General features: G+C 42.2%; 1 protein-coding gene, 1 long non-coding RNA gene and 1 other non-coding gene across 4 annotated transcripts in view; all 3 read left to right on the top strand.

Moving 5' to 3' along the window:
- Positions 1 to 17,170, top strand: part of EIF4G2 (eukaryotic translation initiation factor 4 gamma 2) — a 37,437-nt gene extending 20,267 nt beyond the window's left edge. The window contains exons 2-22 of one of the 2 annotated variants that reach the window (XM_043517441.1): positions 2,440 to 2,545; positions 2,810 to 2,875; positions 3,378 to 3,503; positions 4,181 to 4,283; positions 5,305 to 5,436; positions 5,533 to 5,599; positions 5,689 to 5,840; positions 6,243 to 6,353; positions 7,260 to 7,343; positions 7,449 to 7,547; positions 7,738 to 7,879; positions 7,981 to 8,141; positions 8,657 to 8,770; positions 9,655 to 9,780; positions 10,027 to 10,131; positions 10,223 to 10,438; positions 11,097 to 11,355; positions 14,590 to 14,794; positions 15,318 to 15,529; positions 15,836 to 15,957; positions 16,345 to 17,170. In XM_043517441.1, coding sequence (XP_043373376.1) covers positions 2,440 to 2,545; positions 2,810 to 2,875; positions 3,378 to 3,503; positions 4,181 to 4,283; positions 5,305 to 5,436; positions 5,533 to 5,599; positions 5,689 to 5,840; positions 6,243 to 6,353; positions 7,260 to 7,343; positions 7,449 to 7,547; positions 7,738 to 7,879; positions 7,981 to 8,141; positions 8,657 to 8,770; positions 9,655 to 9,780; positions 10,027 to 10,131; positions 10,223 to 10,438; positions 11,097 to 11,355; positions 14,590 to 14,794; positions 15,318 to 15,529; positions 15,836 to 15,957; positions 16,345 to 16,410 — 2,774 coding nt within the window. In that variant the 3' untranslated portion in view covers positions 16,411 to 17,170. The remainder of the gene's footprint in view (positions 1 to 2,439; positions 2,546 to 2,809; positions 2,876 to 3,377; positions 3,504 to 4,180; positions 4,284 to 5,304; positions 5,437 to 5,532; positions 5,600 to 5,688; positions 5,841 to 6,242; positions 6,354 to 7,259; positions 7,344 to 7,448; positions 7,548 to 7,737; positions 7,880 to 7,980; positions 8,142 to 8,656; positions 8,771 to 9,654; positions 9,781 to 10,026; positions 10,132 to 10,222; positions 10,439 to 11,096; positions 11,356 to 14,589; positions 14,795 to 15,317; positions 15,530 to 15,835; positions 15,958 to 16,344) is intronic. The other variant, XM_043517442.1, reaches the window with a different exon arrangement.
- LOC119858149 lies at positions 8,807 to 8,974 on the top strand. Its single transcript, XR_005293806.1, has one exon. It is a non-coding gene; the product is annotated as a small nucleolar RNA SNORD97 (small nucleolar RNA).
- Positions 11,377 to 12,311, top strand: LOC122460809. The gene is made up of 2 exons (XR_006282321.1): positions 11,377 to 12,087; positions 12,119 to 12,311. It is a non-coding gene; the product is annotated as an uncharacterized LOC122460809 (long non-coding RNA).
- Positions 17,171 to 19,075: the final 1,905 nt, after the last annotated feature.

The raw sequence follows: 19,075 nt of genomic DNA, 5'->3' as shown, positions 1-19,075 counted from the left end.
TTACACCCGGTCAGTTACGCCATCCCGTTGGCGTACATGCCTTCGCGCATACCGGTGCTGCACTGCGGAGGTGCTGCTCTTCAACCAAGCTTTCCTTGCTCGCTCCTCCCCCATCTTTGCTCTATCCCCGCCCCCTTCCTCTGCTGTGATTGGCGGGGATGGGTGGAGTCTCCGGCGGCGATTGGCCGTTGGAGTGCTGAGGCGGGGTAGGTTGCGCGCAGGGTAATAAAGTTAGTGGGGCTGCCTCAGTGCGCGTTAGAAGCGGCCGCGAGTTGGATCTCTATGGAGGTGGTCGACGGAAGCTTTTGGCTGCTCCTGCTGGGGTGACTCGGAGGCTCGTCCTGCGTCGCACGCTTCCCCCCCCCCTCCCCGGTTCCCTCTTTCCCCCTCCCTTCTCTCGTCTCCCCCACGCCCTTGGTAGCCGCCGGGACCCGGTGAAGCTGACGAGGCCCCAGGGAAGGTGAGGAAGCCGGTGCCGGCGGACAGCGTTGGGTGGGGAGGGGGTAGGGTACTGTTGTCTAAAATGGCCGCCGCTAAAATGGCCGCCATCTTCTTTTCGTCTCCCCCTCTTTCTCCACTACAAAATGGCGGCTCCGGCCGCCGGGACCGGCTTCTCCCCGATCGGTGGGCGAAGGGCAGAGACTCGCAGCCCGCCCGGCTAGGCTGAGAAGCCGCGGGGAGAGGAGCGGCGGTGGGAGCCGGTTACCGGCTCTGCCCTTGGAAGGGCGCCTCGGCCCCTTCGCGGCGGCGGGGAGGCGGAGAACCGATTGCTGCTCCCCCGTAAGCCGGGAGACGCTGCCTGCCCCCGCCTACACCGGGGTGCAGGATGAGGGGTCCTGATCCGCCCCGGGGAGGGGCGAGTCCCTGTCCCCGACCTGCCCGGGGGGGGGGGGTCGCGCCTTCGGAAGCGTGATCGCCCCCATAGGAGCCCCTCGCTCCGGAGGAGGTTCATGTCACGCCCGCCCTTTCGGGCGCCTCCCTGGGCCGGCGAAGGGGGAAGCGCTTTGTCTGGGCGGCGCGGTCCTCGCGGGCGGGCGGGCGGGGGGGGGGGGGGGCAGGCCGGCCCGTCGCCCTGCAGAGGGCGGGCTGGGGCCTTCCTGCTTCCTTCGCCGAGAACAAAGAGCCGGCCGGGCCTGCTGCGCCTAGGAACGGGCGGCGCCCGGAGGCGGGGGCAGGGGGGGGCGCTCGGGGCTCCGTGCGGCAGGGAGGGGGGGGGGGAAGCGCCTGTGTGCTGCGGGGGCGCCGCTGCTTCCGCCTGCGTTTCCCGCAGCCCTTTTGTTCAGCTGCAGCCGCCTCTTGTTCCCTTCCCTTGCCTCCAGCCCTGAGCAGCCAGAGCAGGATGAGAAGGTGTATTGCTGCCGCGGAAAGTATCCCTAAAGAGCAGGAGGTAGCGCTTGCCTGCCAAACCTGCAGAGGAGGGAGGGGGACTTCCTCAGGGGGAAACACCTTTCGTGCTCTCGTCCTCCAGTGACGAGACCTGTGCTAGGCTCCATCATGCTTTATCTCGTCACTTAATTTTTTTAAAATGGCTGAGCCAGTAGAAAAGGTTATGGAAGGAAAATTTGAAACGCAGAACAGTTCGGGTTTCAGAGTAACAGCCGGCTTAGTCTGTATCCGCAAAAAGAAAAGGAGGACTTGTGGCACCTTAGGGACTGACACGTTTATTTGCGCATAAGCTTTCGTGAGCTACAGCTGAAGTGAGCTGTAGCTCACGAAAGCTTATGCTCAAATAAATGTGTCAGTCTCTAAGGTGCCACAAGAACAGTTTAGGTGCTCGATCTTTTCAGAGCAGAGTACCTACATGATGAGTACTGCTCTGATTTTTCTTTTAAAGGCCACCCACGTTTCCAGGCATGCTCAAACTACCTCCATCTTTGGATCTTAACCATTTGTGCGGTGAGGCAAATGGGGTTTAAAGCAGTTCTGTAGTTAAATGACTATCACATGGATTAGATATTCATGTGATCTTAAATCGGCCTGGATTAAACCCTGATGATCTGGCACATCTGTTCACGCTACAGTTTTTAGGATGCATTCCTGTTAAATTTGACATTATTGCATGGCTGTTCCTGCCAAACTTAACAATAATACAAATAAATCTTAATTTAAGTAACCTGTAAGAAAAAGGTGCCTCTCGGACAAGTATTGAGACCTTATTTTTGGTCACAAGAGAAATGATTATGATCACATAATCGAGCTTTCTGAGGCTGTCCCTACATTGCTTTATGTTGCTCATGTCATCAAGTGTTGCACATAAGTGAAGGAATAAACTGACTTTCAAGCTGTATTTAAGCTCTGGGGGAGTCCTTTTTAATAAAAGCACTTGGTTAACACAAACCACATTATTTGAGTGTTTAGATGTCATCCTGCTGAAGAAAAGAACTCTGTTATGAGCACAAGCGAATAATTGTAATATGATCTCTTGATTTATCGTTCTAGGTTTTTTCCCCCCACCCTGTCAATTTATTATTCTTTTGAAGATTCTTCGTTGTCAAGCCGCCAAAGTGGAGAGTGCGATTGCAGAAGGGGGTGCTTCTCGTTTCAGGTAGGTTTTTTTCCCCTCGATGACAGACTATTGTAAAATGACTCAAAAGCAAAATGTCTGGCAATATATACGTTGAACTCTGAGAATTTTAAGTTAGTTTCATATGCTAAGGGACAGATTAATTGTATCACTTTTAACTTCTGTTTATGAAGGATGTATAGCTAAACTTTCAAATAAAATATACAAAAATTGTGTAGCTAGTCCAGAGTTAGAGAGAATACTTTTGAAAAGCCTTGAATAAAGATATATTCTTCTCTGAAACAGTGCTTCTTCAGGCGGAGGAGGTAGTAGGGGTGCACCTCAGCACTATCCCAAGACTGCCAGCAACAGGTATGTCCTATTGCCATGGTGGTAAAAATAAATAACGAGTCTGCATGCATGCAGCAATTATTGATCTCAAACATGTAGACTTCTCTAAGACACCATATGATGATGATTTTGTCAGTTTTTGTTAGCTTGCTAACAGATAACACTGACAGATCTTATTCCAGTTTTGTATACAACAGAAAAAGGCTTTTATCTTTTTAGTTAGACTGGCCAACTGTAGGCAGTTAGCGCTAATATGATCAGTTTTTTCATTTAACTGAAGTGAAGTAAAGGGGGTGTGGAGAGGAGTTGCTGGGGATCCTAGAGAATACCCAATCCTGCAAAAGAAGTATGTGGGTCTCCATACTGTCCCCACAGGCTAAGGGAGCATCTATTGCACAACCAGTTGCAGGTTCATATCCTAAATCTAAGGTGACATTCAATGCTTCTGCTGCTTGTGACAATATTTGAGCAAAATCACTTTTTCTCAGTTTGTTTACTTATTTATATTTTTCAATAAATATAGCGAGTTCCTGGGGAAAACCCCAGGGCAAAACGCTCAGAAATGGATTCCTTCACGAAGCACTAGACGAGATGACGACTCCGCAAATGACAAAGAACGACACGATGCAATCTTCAGGAAAGTAAGAGGGTAAGTTGGTCTGTTGTTTTTAAGGTTAATATCGATTGGCAAAGTGGAGTACTAAAATTACCTTTTTCCCCCCCCCATATTATATTATCAACCTGTAGTACAAGTACTTTTATACCAGTAGTTTTTAACTTGTGATCTTCAGACCCCAAGGGGTCTGCAGACTACATTCAAGATTTCCAAATGGGCCCACACTTCCGTTAAAAGTTGTGGGTTTTTTGTTTTTTTAGGGGGGAGGGTCCACAAATAAAAGGTTGAAAACCACTGTCTTGTATGGTTAAAATTGAAATGCATAGTTCCTAATGGAAGAGTTAGGAGGGGAAAATACGTGTGCATAAACTTATGAGAGAGTATTCCTGAAGCTGGTTAGAAATTCCTGAGTAGCTGTCAGGAGCAATAGAAAATATCAATTGTCTGCCCTGCATCATGTAAAAAAACTTGTAAGGGGGGGGATTAAGACTGCTATATTCTCTTTGCTACTGAGAGTGTATTTTTCATGTGCCCTAAAACCTACTCAAGTTGACAAACACACAAAGTAAATTGATCTTGTCGAAAGTGAAAACTGGAAGAAAACCAGGAGAACTCAAATCTTAAGCCCAACTCGCATAGATTAAACTGTATGGACTATGTGAACATTTTACAAGCATAACTGATTCCTCTTAACTTTTTTCTTTCTCTAGCATACTAAATAAACTTACTCCTGAAAAGTTTGACAAGCTATGCCTTGAGCTCCTCAATGTGGGTGTAGAGTCTAAGCTCATTCTAAAAGGGATCATACTGCTGGTAAGTCGGGTGTATTTTAAGTACATATTAATTTAGTATTCAATAAGAATATCTGTGATTTTACTAAAACTTAAGTTTTTTTTGCTTAAAGGATGGTTATTCTTGGTTAAAGTCTCAGAATTGTTCCTGATGCATAAAATATGGCCAAATAGATGACGGAATATTGCCCAAAACTTAATTTTATTACATATTGGGGGGTTACAACTGGAAGAGAAGCAGTAGCCTAACTAATGAGCAATTTAATGTTTACGCATATATTAAAACAACCCTTCTGGTGAAGATTTCTACAGTAGAACAGGATATGAAGACTTCTTTTAATCTGAAGCAGGCTTTTACTAGCCACAAACGCTATTTCTATAGGTGGTCTTGAGATAGTGTAGCTTTTTTTTTTTAACATTTGCTACTAGTAGTAGTTATACTGTGCAAAATAATTTGTACTGTACTACCCATCTTTGTGATCTGTGTAAATTACTTGCATATAGTCAGGTGAACTAAAAGTGGGATGGCAGGGACTTTGAGAGATAATCTAGTCCACAGACACACACCATGCTGTGACCACCACCCCTCTTCCCCCCCCCCCCCCCCCACCCCAGTGCAGAGGTAGAACCAAATACACTCATTCACATGACATAAAAGATGTGTGAGCTCAGGCACAACTACTGTCTAAATCCCATAGCAATGCTGTAAGGCTGTATTAGATTCTGAGGTGGTTGGAGGGGAGGGAGGAGGAGGGTATTTTTTTAACATTGGAATACTAGTGTATTGAAGATTACACAAGACACTCAAGTTCTCTAAGGCTATAAGAGGTTAGGCAATACCAGGAGTCCATCTGGAACAATAGTCACATATGAGAGTGACTCTTGTAACTGTATGACTGGGTACTTTGCCCCCAAATGGACAGTTTTAAAAGTCCCCTGTTAGTGTCCTGTTGAAGATATTCACTACTTAATCCTGAAAGTATCTTAAAGTTTGAATTAAAATCTAATCAATTACAGTACTAGAAACATACTATTTTCTTTAGATCGTAGACAAAGCCCTCGAAGAGCCGAAGTATAGCTCCCTGTATGCTCAACTATGTCTGCGGCTGGCAGAAGATGCACCCAACTTTGATGGCCCATCAGCAGAGTGTCATCCAGGACAGAAGCAAAGCACAGTGAGTGTCTTATTCCTCTCTCTCACTGAAAATCTAAACTTTTTGCTTGTGTGGTTAACTATATTGGTCTGAAACCTAATTATATCTTGTTTGTAGACATTCAGACGCCTCCTAATTTCTAAACTTCAAGATGAATTTGAAAACCGCACCAGAAATGTTGATAGTAAGATTAAAGCTATTTATATTAAATCCAGACTTTATATTTTATGTATATTTGTATAGTATTGTTGACACACTTCTCTTTATGTCCAGTCTATGATAAGCGTGATGGTCCCCTTCTCCCGGAGGAGGAGGAACAGAGAGCTATTGCCAAGATCAAGATGCTGGGGAACATCAAATTCATTGGAGAGCTTGGCAAGCTTGATCTTATTCATGAATCTATCCTTCATAAGTGCATCAAAACAGTAAGTGTCAGGACTTCCTAAATTTGGTGTGTAACAGCTTGGTAAAATAGTTCTTCACAGCTAACATTCAAGTGCAAAATAGTCAATGCTACTTTAAAAAGTGTGGGTTTTTGTTTTTTACGGTGTGTATGCAGGAAAATTTGAATAGTTAATGATGGTGCAAAATACTTTTGGGTTTTTTTCTTTTGTTTAAGAGGGGCAACTTTCAGTGCAGTACATAGCTTTATCTAACAGAGGTCTTATCTTGGAGAATTCTCATAGGTTTTAGTTTGGTCCAGGTATTTTGCAGGATCAGGCTCTATATAGAGAGAGGGAGGAGTATTCTGTATTTTGAATTAACCTCATAACTGTCTGCAAAAAGATCCCCCTCTTAATGGAAATAATCCCTCTTTAATCTTTTAGCTTTTGGAAAAGAAGAAGAGAGTTCAACTCAAGGATATGGGGGAGGATTTGGAGTGCCTCTGTCAGATAATGAGGACAGTGGGACCTAGACTAGACCATGCAAAAGCCAAGGTATGTCTTTCTTTCAAACTGGAGTACTAACACTGATTTTTTATTTTTTATTTTTTTTTTTTTTGGACCCAGGTGTAATATGTGGCAATCCAGTCTAAATTAGTGTTTCAGACTGAGTGCTACTATACCAAAATCTTTAAAAACTGGCTGGAAAAAACTAGATTTAGACTAAGTTCTTTATATTCAGGGAGTTCATCTACATTAATTGTGTTGCCTTTTTATCACGTGAACTCTGTATACTTGTCGTCTTTTTTTTTTTTTTTCTTTTCTCTCTCTCTCTAAACAGAATGCTGGAACCTTTGTGTTAAATCTGTGAAGGATTCGTATTTTGATTGTATTTTTTATTTGAGATGGCTTCTTTATGCTTTTCTGGGGAGGGAAAAAACAGGCAGAAATAAGTTGCTTGTTCACAATTTTCACTTTAGAAAGTTGGGGAATTAGGTAGGTATCTGAATATTTTCTATTGGGGAAATAATGTAGATCTGCATTCTAAGCACAAACAACTAGTTAGTTACATGATGTCTTATGTTTTATGGCCTATAACTTTCCTACCCCATGTCTCTTAAGGTTGACTTGTCTTACCTTCATAGGTATTTTTAGTAGCTGGTCACTATCAGAATGTTTATAAAGCTAAGTAGTGTTGATCTTTTTGACTTTTTGCCTCAGAATGACTTGGGCAGAAGATGGTCTAGGGATTCAGCTACAGTCCAGTCCAAACCATTCCCTTAAAGGAATGGAAACAGAAGAGGAGGACAACAGCTTGTTTCCCTTTACCATTTTTAGATCATTTGAACACTACCACATTTAAAATGTAATTTGTAATACTGATACTGAAAAGAGAGACTATTGAGGGGGAAACTGAAACTTTAAACAACTAAGCTAAACTTGGCCTCTTTCTCCTCTTAGTCCTTAATGGATCAGTACTTTGCCCGTATGCGCTCCTTGATGTTAAGTAAGGAATTGCCAGCAAGGATTCGTTTCCTGCTGCAGGTAAGAGTGCCAGTCACTTAACAGTTTGTCCCGTGAGGTTTCTTGCCCTCTTTGTCTCTTCCCCCTCCTCCCCCCTCCCATTAAGTTTTTGCTTTTTTCCTTTAGGATACTGTGGAGTTGAGAGAACACAACTGGGTTCCTCGCAAAGCTTTTCTTGACAATGGACCAAAGACTATCAATCAAATCCGTCAAGATGCAGTAAAAGTAAGTACGTCCATGTACGTTTGCACCAAATGTGGTGGTGGTGTTTGGTCATCTGTGGCATGTTTGCATGAAGACTCCTGGACTCCGACTAAACTCTTATTCTTAGAATCTGAATAGACTGCAAATACATATTCTGGACTTGCAGAACTATCTATATGAATTGACTAAGATTCTAAATCTGTCTTTGAAGGATCTGGGAGTCTTTATTCCTGCTCCTATGGCTCAAGGAATGAGAAGCGACTTTTTTCTGGAGGGACCGTTTATGCCACCCAGGATGAAACTTGACAGGGACCCACTTGGAGGGCTTGCTGATATGTTTGGACAAATGCCAGGTAAACGGAAATCCTAAAGCCGCTGTGGCAGCAGCAGCATTCTCTTGAACGTCAGGTGTATACATGACTGTCTACGTTCTCATTCACCTTCCTATGTACAGGTAGTGGAATTGGTACTGGTCCAGGAGTTATTCAGGATAGATTTTCACCAACCATGGGACGTCATCGTTCAAATCAACTTTTCAATGGCCATGGGGGACACCTCATGCCTCCTGCTCAATCCCAGTTTGGAGATCTAGGCAAATCTTTTTTGAAAAATCAGGTAAGGAAGACTTTTGGTGATTACGTATATCTGAAACCTCTTAGTTTTGGAATCTCTTTAGATTGAGACAGATGTGCAGGCTTCCAGATGGATGATGGTCATCTGTGGTGTATAAGATTCTTACAGCTGGTAGGAGAATAAACATTTCTTGCATACTGCGTCATTCCCCACCCCTCCACACACTCCTTCCCCTCCCCATCCCCCGAAAAAAGAGAGAAAAGAGACTGTTGCAAGGGAGACTTCTTTCTTTATTGCCAGGGAAGGTGCACATTTAATGACTTCGAGTCAGAAGTGTGTAATTTGTCACTTTTTTTTTCTCTTTTAAATCAATGGCCCTGGTTTTAGGGATAGACTACACTACTTTTTTTTCCCCTCTTTCTTCCTTCCCTGGCAATATTTCTATTGAACTTCTAGTTCCTTTGGTACTACTACCATATTTTGTGCACCCCCGTCATCTGCACTTCTTTTCTCTCTATCTCTTTCTCTCTCCCTCTCTCTCCCCCTCTCTGAAATAGGGGCAAAGCCAGCTCTACCATAACCAGAATCAGGGACTGTTATCCCAGCAACAAGGACAGTCGAAGGATATGCCACCTCGGTTTTCTAAGAAAGGACAGCTTAATGCAGATGAGGTATATACCTACATTACTTGCAGCATTCTCAATATATTGCCCAATGATTATAGCAAGACGCGTTATTACGAGGACTAATGCTGGACCTCTGCTTCTTATCTCCTCCTCTTTTTTCTTCTTTGTCACTTCTCCACTTTCACTTTAACCCTCATTATCCTTGGGTGTCCAGCGTCCTGTGAGCAAGATTATGAGATATGAGGGCAATTTCTCAGGATTTTTCTTTCATAAAGCAAGGCCAATACCTCTGGCTTTTCATATAAAGAAGCTCTTCATCTGGTCACAATACAGACTCTCTTTAAAGGTCTGCTTTAGGGAGTGGTTGGCCATGATAAAATAACATTTCAGTCAATCTGAAAACTGATAAGCATGTATAATAATACAAAGTTTACTCTGCATTTGACACAATCACTGAGATGTCAACTTGCATATTTTTCCATTAAATCTTGGCTTACCTAATAGTCATGCCTCTGTTTCCAAACCAAATCACTTTGGGTCTATATTGCAGTCATCAAAATACCAAAGCAAGGCTGAAACTTACAATATCAAAACACAATATTGCTAACCAACAGCCAAGACTTAAATACACAGGCACCTTATATTAACACATCTTGTTTCAAATTGGGACTTCTATCCTTCATTCATTCTGTTGTTGTTGGGTGTTGAAGTACACACGTGGCCTACTCCTGATTAGTTTTACTAGTGTAAATTCTGAAATCCCATTGAATACACTAGTGTAAAACTGGCATGAGATCAAGATCAGGCCTACAAAAATAAATTTGTCCTGAGTCACTACACTGCATTAGCAGGGCTTGTGTGATATTCTGATTATTTAATGACTTACCAAGGAACTTCAGCAGTTTGATGGGCTAGGATTTGTCTTACAGATTAGCCTGAGACCTGCTCAATCTTTTCTAATGAATAAGAACCAAGTGCCAAAGCTTCAGCCCCAAATAACTATGATTCCTCCCAGTGCACAACCACCACGCACTCAGACACCACCTTTGGGACAGGTAAATATCCTAATTTGATAAGTGACTATTGTTTAGCTCTATATAAATATGTATGCAATTTAAGCACTGACAACTAAAGTAGATCTTGCACATGCATCAGGATAAATCACAATCAAATATAAAAAAACAATGTTGAAACAAATACAGGCTTTTCTTCTGGCTGTACTTTCAGTAAAAGATATTTGAATAAATGTGACCGAATACATAATTTCTGAAACTACCCTAACTTTATCACTTATTTTCAAGCCGCCTCAGCTTGGTCTCAAAACAAATCCACCACTTATTCAAGAGAAGCCTGCAAAGATCAGTAAAAAGCCGCCACCTTCTAAGGAAGAATTGCTTAAACTCACTGTAAGTTTTAATGTTGTTGTACTCTGCTCCAAACAGGAGACACGGCTGCTGCAAGAAATCAGTGGAGCTCAGATATTCATTTCTATTTCAGGAAGCTGTTGTGACTGACTATCTGAACAATGGAAATGCAAATGATGCTATCAGTGGTGTGAGAGAAATGAGGGCTCCAAAGCCCTTCCTACCTGAGATGTTGAGCAAAATTATCATTCAATCCCTAGACCGATCAGATGAAGATAAAGAGAAAGCAAGTGCTTTGATCAGCTTACTCAAACAGGAAGGAATAGCCACTAGTGACAACTTCATGCAGGTACTGTGTTGTAGCTTTGGAGTTCTTTTTGAGTTAAAAGTTCTGTTTTTGATGCTTAGCTTCAAAAAGGTAGTCTGCTTAAAAACTGTAAGTGATTTAAATACTGACCTTGCAAGTCCCTCTCCCAACTGTTGTGGCTTTACAACTACATTCCTATTTCAGATGTGACAGTTTCAATGACTGATTCCAAGATCTACAAATGGAAATGGTGAAACTGACTAGATAGAATTCTATCAAATAAGAAACTGGAAAACACTCCTTCCCCCCCTCCCCATAATATCCTAGAGTACAGGGGTTCTCAAACTGGGGGTTGTCATTCCTCAGGTCGCAAGATGTTTGCATGGGGATTGTGAGCTATCAGCTCTGCGGGGCAGACATTTCCCAGCCCCCATTAATTTAAGTCTTTCTTCCCTCCCCCCCATGTGTAAGGGGGTCACACTCAGAGGTTTGCTGTGTGAAAGGGGTCACAATACAGAAAGTTTGAAAACCACTGCTATAGTAAATATAGGTACTACTCCGGATAATAGACAGTTTTTTCACTGATGTATAGTTAGTGTCGTTTTAGACAGAATAGTCCTTGCATGTAAGGTTCTTTCATCTTGTAGTTCCCTAGACTAATCATGTTACTGACAACTTAATATTCTTCCCTCTTTCATAGGCATTCTTGAATGTATTAGACCAGTGTCCCAAACTGGAGGTAGACATCCCTTTGGTGAAATCCTACTTAGCACAGTTTGCAGCCCGTGCCATTATTTCAGAACTGGTGAGCATTTCAGAACTGGCTCAACCACTGGAGAGTGGCACCCATTTCCCCCTCTTCTTGCTTTGTCTTCAGCAGTTAGCTAAGTTACAAGACCGTGAATGGCTAACTGAACTCTTCCAACAAAGCAAAGTCAACATGCAGAAGATGTTGCCAGGTAAGCAATCAAAATACCTGTGATATGATATTAATCATTTTATCTTGCAACTTCTGTAAAGTACACTAGGGTGGAAAATGCCATGAAAAGTTCTTGAGGAGGGGGAATAAGATATTTTAATAAATAACTGTCATATAGCAGAATTTCTTATATAGATCAGGTTTTTTCTACCCCACTGACTTACTTGATATCATATCAATGGTATTCTTCAAGTTGTCTATATGGATGCCTGAGATGAGGATGTTTGCTTGCAATTGCATTCTTAATTGGAGTTTTTTGTTTTGGCTAGTAGTGTCATCAAGTTCATAAGTGGGAGCTGACAGACATGCTATTTTGAAAGATCAGCCTTACCAGGGGCCTTCCCCAGGTAGACCTTTTTTCCATGCCTTCCAACTTAAAATGGCAGTTTTCTCAGAGCAGAGTGTGGAAGATGCACAGTTGTGACTCCCTGGGAGATGGTCTTCTGGCACATTGGTCCCTTATATGCTTTCCCTCCAATTTCACTGATCCATAAAGCCCTGCTCAAAGAGAAAGCCATGATCATTTTCATAACCACAGTGTGGCCAAGATCAATGTGGTTCCTGACCCATCTGGTCTGCCTCTACCTTCTTGTAATAATTGATCTTCTGGCTCTGTAGTAGGGCTCCATAACCTGCCCCAGTTTATCATCCCAGCTTCTCAGGCCTAGAGCAGGAACGTTGTTCTGAAGTTCAGGTGTGTGTGTGTGTGTGTGTGTGTGTGTGTGTGTGTGTGTGTGAGAGAGATATGCCAGGGGAGAATTGGTAGAAGATGCATAATGTTGAGTGTACCAGATCTGGAAGTACTTCTACTCTTGCAAGTCCTTTTTAAATAGCGGGAAATCTTCAGCTTTTGTACTAATCCTGAAATTGATGGGCTTGTTCCTGAGCTCTGTCAGGGTTCATTTATCTTCCATTACAGCTTTCCATCTGCCACTCCATCCTGCAACCAGATTCCTTAAGGGCTTCCTTAATCTTTTCCTTCCAGTGTAGGACCACAACTTACCCTGGAACTTCAGCTTAATGCTTAACACAGTAAGAGGATCTCCTTTCAAACACAGGGCAACCTGCTTACTATTTCATCCATTCTTCAACACTTGGTTTCTTGTGTCAGTCGCCTAAGCCAGAAGGGATGGGGAGCTGGAAGCCTTCATGGCTGACCCACCATATGCTGTGGGGGTTTTTTTCTGGACAAAACTTACATTACAGGCCTACCACACTTCTTCCATGAAGTGTCACTGGACTGCCACATCCACCAGGACATTCATCTGTCTTCCCTAGACAAGTGGAACTTGGATAAGGTTCAGAGACCAGTCTTCATACATTGGATATAAAATGGGTCCTGGGTTTCTGTCCTTATCAAAGTAAGCCCTTCAAAGGGCTTTCCCTGGACGCTGCCCTTTGGAGGGGTCACTCAGTCTCCTCAGACTGAAGTGATTGTAGTGGTGCATTTTGCTCTCTGGGATGAACCCCCTCAAGTCGCTGCTTATTCCTTGAGGGCTCAACTAATTCCATTGCCCTCCTTAAGAAGGTGCCCATCAAGGACACTTGCAAGTCAGTCACCTGATCCTCCCTTAATACATTTTCATAGCATTATGCCTTATTTCATGCCTTCAGAGCAGACACAGCCTTTGAAGCTGTTCTATACTCTGTACGGGATCCACCTCCTAAACATCCTCCTCCACATTAAGGAACTGCTCGGGACAGGGTCGGGCCAGATGGCTATAGGAGAGTAATAAAGGCAGATATATTAGCCCCAGGCTAAGTAGGTCCCTTTTCCCTGGGTAAGGTAACAGGGAAGGTTCCAGAACAATCAGGAACCTTCTGGAGACTATTAAGACTGGCTGCAGGTGTTCTTATCAGGCTATCAAGAAGCTGCTAGAATCAATTAAGGAAGGCTAATCATGGCACCTGGGTTTTAAAAAGGAGCTCACTTCAGTTTGTGGTGTGCATGTGAGGAGCTGGGAGCAAGAGGCACTAGGAGCTGAGTGAGAACGCGGACTGTTGATATACAAGCATTATCAGACACCAGGAGGAAGGTCCTATGGTGAGGATAAAGAAGGTGTTGGGAGGAAGCCATGGGGAAGTAGCCCAGGGAGTTGTAGCTGTCACACAGCTGTTCCAGGAGGCACTCTAGACGGCTGCATTCCACAGGGCCCCAGGCTGGAACCCAGAGTAGAGGGCGGGCCCGGGTTCCCCCCAAATCCTCCCCAACTCCTGCTCAGACACAGGAGGAGTCGACCTGGACAATGAATTCAGAAAAACAGCCAAGCGGGGGGCTGCTGTGAAGCTCCAAGGCAAGCAAATCCGCCAATAAGCCCAAGACCCATCAAGGTAGAGCAGGAACTTTGTCACAACCCATAGGAACAGTAATTCCAAGGAGAGGTTACTTAACTTAGATCCATAGACTTCAAGGCCAGAAGGGACCATCATGATCCTGTAATCCAGTGGTTCTCAAACTTTTGAATTGGTGACCCCTTTCATGCAACAAGACGCTGAGTGCGAGACACCCCCATCCCCAAAAAACACACAACGCTGTTATAAATGCTGGAGACAGTGTGGTTTGAGGGTGAAGGCTGAGAGCTCATAACGCTTCCCTTTCTTCCTCCTCCTCCCACCACCCTCATCCCCAAAAAACACACACACACTCGCTTCAACCCCCAGTTTGAGAACCCCTGCTCTAATCTGCCTTGCACATTACAGGCCACAGAACCTTGACCACCCACTTCTTTTTAATAGACCTGTGACATCTAGCTGTATTACTGAAGTCCTCAAATCATGATTTTTAAAGACATGAAGTTACAGAGAATCCACCATTTACACTAGTTTTAAACCTACTCCTATAGTAATTGGCATTCTTCCTGATGTCTTGGCCCTATGTGTTTTTTACCATTACCTCCCTTCCCATTTTGCTTTGGAGTCTTGCTGTGCTGTGAGGTTCTGAAGGAACTGGAGTGTCCTAGTTTGCTCCTCATACCAGAGCACAAGGAGGCATAAGTGCAGGTGCAGACCCATAGGCACTATTAGTAGAAAAATCTCCTAGTCTGCATGGGCATGTATACATCCTTGCCTGGAGCACCCATCGTGGCAAAACATCATGAACTCAGTTACTGTGCAATTGTAAGTAACCTATCCTTTTCAGCTAAGCTGGTTTGGTCCCTCGTTTAACTTCAAAAGTTGTCTTGGTTATTCAGAATTTTTATTCAATTTGTCTTAGAAATTGATCAGAATAAGGATCGTATGCTGGAGATCTTGGAAGGGAAAGGACTGAGTTTCTTGTTCCCACTTCTGAAACTGGAGAAGGAACTGTTGAAGCAAATAAAATTGGATCCATCCCCTCAAGCCATCTATAAATGGATTAAAGACAACATTTCACCCAAACTTCATGTAGATAAGGGATTTGTGAATATTTTGATGACCAGGTGAGATGATAGGTTTGCTTTGAATTAATCAGTCATACTTGTTAGTAGTTCAGAAATGGATTTGTGCTCACTAATGGCTTATGGAGTATCCACATAGCTGAAATAAAGTGTACCCTGCAGAAGGAGGATATAGAGACAAGATCTTACACAAGTAGGGCGTTCATAATGACTTGTTTTTAATGCTGTTTAAAGCACTACGGCAGAAGGAAAGAATGCTCTAAAGAGCAAATCCTGACCTTGTCCTCAAATCCTTCAGTGCCCTAACAGAGTCCAAGGAAATAGATTAGGATTGCTTGCATCTGAAGATGAATAGGCCCACAAATAACTTGTCTACTCATTGAGTATTTTCCCAAATAGGACCTTGTTGGTCTTTGGGTTTAATGTGGTGAGTTGAAAGTGGAAAATATTGATAGTGAATTTGACTGACAAAAGTGCTTGTTTGTACAGCTACTTTGACAATGTGAAAGTAATTCACTAGTCTTAGAGATAATTTCAAAATATTTTCATAAACTTTTATTTTCAGTTTCTTGCAGTATATTTCAAGTGAAGTAAGCCCTCCTAATGACGAACCAGATTCTTCATCTGCTCCTTCTAAAGAGCAGTTAGAACAGGAAAAACAACTGCTTCTTTCCTTCAAGCCAGTAATGCAGAAGTTTCTTCATGACCATGTTGATCTACAAGTGAGTGCTCTGTATGCACTTCAGGTGCACTGCTACAACAACAACTTTCCAAAAGGTATGGATAATGTATTTACATATTTCCCTCAAATACAGTAGCAAATTGGCAAAGTATTAATCCAGTGCCATCCATGTTATGAAGTGTTTAGTAAAGCTATCTGTCAAAGGGCAGTCTGTAACAATTGCAGCCTCTGCTACTTTTATAACGAGGATGTGCTTAAAGTTTACCACCTGGTGCAACAGTGTACTTCATTTAATGTGCAATTGTCAACCTTGTATAGAGCTTTCTACAGCTGGGGAAACTGCTTCTGAGGAAAGCAATATGCCTAATACTGAATTGATTTACCTGGCCTGTCTTTTATAGGCATGTTACTGCGCTTTTTTGTTCATTTCTATGACATGGAAATTATTGAAGAGGAAGCCTTTTTGGCATGGAAAGAGGATATTACTCAAGAGTTTCCAGGGAAGGGCAAAGCTTTATTCCAGGTAAAACTGTGTATAATGGAGCAGAAATTGTGTTTTAAAAAAAAAAAAAAAATCTTTTTTCAGTATATATCTGCCTACTTCCATTGTGCTGATGAGTTCAGGGAAGCCTACCGTAAAAATATTAAGTACTTAGCTTAATTTAGAAATGCTCTTGTATGTCATTTATTTGGGCTGGGGAAGGGAATCTGAGTCAGGATAAAGGAGCACTGCCCCCAACTCCACTCCACACAATAAAGGGACAAAGGTCCATGACATGTATGTTAGCCAAAAGAAATGCTTTCTATGCTAGTATTTTAGGGGAAAGCCACCTGAATGAGACGTAGAAATTTGTGTGCGTGTACACAGTCTGCTCGTTCCGCTTCTGAAACTGCATTGATATGATTGCAGGTAAACCAGTGGCTAACCTGGCTGGAAACTGCTGAAGAAGAAGAATCTGAAGAAGAAGCTGACTAAAGAACCAGCCAAAGCCTTAAATTTGTGCAAACACTGTTGCTATGATGTAACTGCATTTGACCTAACCACTGCGAAAATTCATTCCGCTGTAATGTTTCACAATATTTAAAGCAGAAGCGTGTCAATAGGATATTCTTCTGCATAAGGTTTTTGTAGTATGTCTTAATCATAGTCTACCATAAAATATTTTAGAGTATCTTTAATGTTTAGATAACAGTGTATTAGCAGCATGCAATAATTACATCATAAGTTCTCAAGCAGAAGCAGTCTATTGCAAGGGTTTTCTTTGCTGCCAGTTATTATAGGCTGTTAAGTTAGAAAACTGAATAGCAACACTGAATACTGTAGAAATGCACTTTGCTCAGTGTAATACTTGAGTCGTTGCAATATTTGATTATCCATTTGGTTGTTACAGAGAATCCTTAACTGTAATCGATGGTTGTTGCCGTAATAGTATATTGCCTGTAATTCTACCTCTAGTAATGGGCTTTATGTGCTAGATTTTAATATCCTTGAGCCTGGGCAAGTGCACAAGTCTTTTTAAAAGAAACATGGTTTACTTGCACAAAAACTGATCAGTTTGGAAAGGTGCTTAAATGCCCTTGGAAGTGGTTTTTGTGGGTGTGAAACATAAAATAGTGAGAAATTGAATTGGTCCCTCTTATTATAGTATTGAAATTAAGTCTACTTAATTTATCAAGACATGTTCATGCCCTGATTTTATATACTTGTATCTATCAATAAACATTGTGATACTTGACTTGTTTCTGAATGTCTCCCGGTAGAAGAGCTTTGACTGTCAATGGTTAATTGGATTCCTTAAAAACATTTCATCCAAATGAAGTGAAGTTAAAGTATACAGGTGGTAATATACTGATGAGGTAGAGCTGAGGCTTTGCTAAATGGGGGAAGTTACAAGTTAAATTTGTGTTTAAATCAACTACTTTTTTTTAAGTGTCTACAAAGGAGTTTGAGTGACTGTTTAAACATTATTCCCAACTGATTTAAGTTAAACTGCAAAATGTCACCCTTACATTATGTCTACTGATGGGTTAGGGCCAATTTAACTTTTAGATTGCACTGATTTTTACGAAGTGTTAATTTTCATAATATGTAGACACTGTTAAATGGATTTCTTTTAAAGATGGGATACAAGGGAGTGGGGGGGGGAAGCGGGTGAAGAAATCCTAATCACAGAGCAAGTTTTATTAATTCCTGATATCTGGGTGAGTGCATTTTGTAGTGGTGCGGTTGCTTGTACCTTCCTGTGAAGTATCTCATACTGGCAACACATGAGGACTAGATGAACTACTGCCCTGACCCAGCATGGCAATGGTGTGTTCCTAAATTTTAAATTGCTTGTGGATTTCCTCACTTGAAGGACAAGCTATTGCCTTCTACTAGAATAGAGAAATAGCATTGACGAGCTTGCAAACACACTTTTATGTAATTCTTTTAATGAAATGTTGATGAAAGGAGAACTTTATATAAGCACTAAATTGCTACATCTTGTGGTAGATGAGAACTTAAGGAAAGCAAGATATGACCGACTAAACAAAGTGTTCAAGACTGCTGTCTAAATGTCACTTCTACTGAATTAGGTTGCTCAGACATAGCTCATCTCATGAGTAGGTGTATTTTTAGGTTGGTACACAGGGTGCAGTTCTCACAAGGGTTAGAAGCATGCTCAATATATCATTTTAAATTGGGGGTGGAGGGTGGCTGGCTTCAAGTAGTGCAACATAGTCTGCAAGCTGGCATTGAAAATAGCTCCTGCTAGAGTATGTATGTTAAACATCTCTTGGGAGGAGTTTCACCATACATAAATCCTTAATTCTTTTTACATTTTGTCTAACAATTAAAGCAACGCAATGTAGGTTAGATGCAGGGCAAGTGGAGGTGCCAGGACACATTGATGTTAGTAGTAGTATGGATAATGAGCAGTCCATAGAGAACATTTTAACCTGTGTAAAGCTTAATCAGTAATCTTTTTAACTATGCTTTTATTGATGTCTTCTCCAAATAAAAAGATATTTACTCCCCATCCTAGCAGTCAGAGCAGAAAGTGAGCAACATCAACTGTAGTTTCCTCTTCTCAGACTATTCAATTGGCTACAACTTTGAGCTGCTTAATGATATTAAACTATCACTGCAGGTTCAAAATCTGTTAAATGTTTTCAACAGTCACATCTCATTGCTAGTTTGTCCCTAGTGAAATGTATATGATCTGCTTTATCGGTATTTGTTTTAATGGTAAAAGTGTACTTACACTCAGACAATCAACTTATACTTCAGTCAGGTTTACTATAAGCTTGCTGTTCCAGGTGTATCTACACTATAAAATTAGGTTGAATTTATAGAAGTCGGTTTTGTAGAAAGCATTTTTATACAGTCAGTTGCGTAAGTGCATGTAGTCAGCAGTGTGGCCACAGTACTGAGGCAACCGTTGATTTACGGAGCATTGCGCTATGGGTAGCTATCCCACAATTCCCACAGTCCCTGCTGCCCGTTTGAATTCTGGGTAGAAATCCCAGTGCCTGATGGGGCTAAAACGTTGTTGCGGGTGGTTCTGGGTTCATAGCGTCAGGCCCCCCTCCCTCCCTCCTTCCGTGAAAGCAAGAGCAGACAATCATTTTGCATCCTTTTTCCTGAGTTACCTGTGCAG

The sequence above is a fragment of the Dermochelys coriacea genome, chromosome 6 (assembly GCF_009764565.3).
Source record: "Dermochelys coriacea isolate rDerCor1 chromosome 6, rDerCor1.pri.v4, whole genome shotgun sequence".
Classification (NCBI taxonomy): domain Eukaryota; kingdom Metazoa; phylum Chordata; order Testudines; family Dermochelyidae; genus Dermochelys; species Dermochelys coriacea.
Note: the sequence above shows the minus strand (reverse complement) of the source record. Positions and strands in the feature narration are given on the sequence as shown.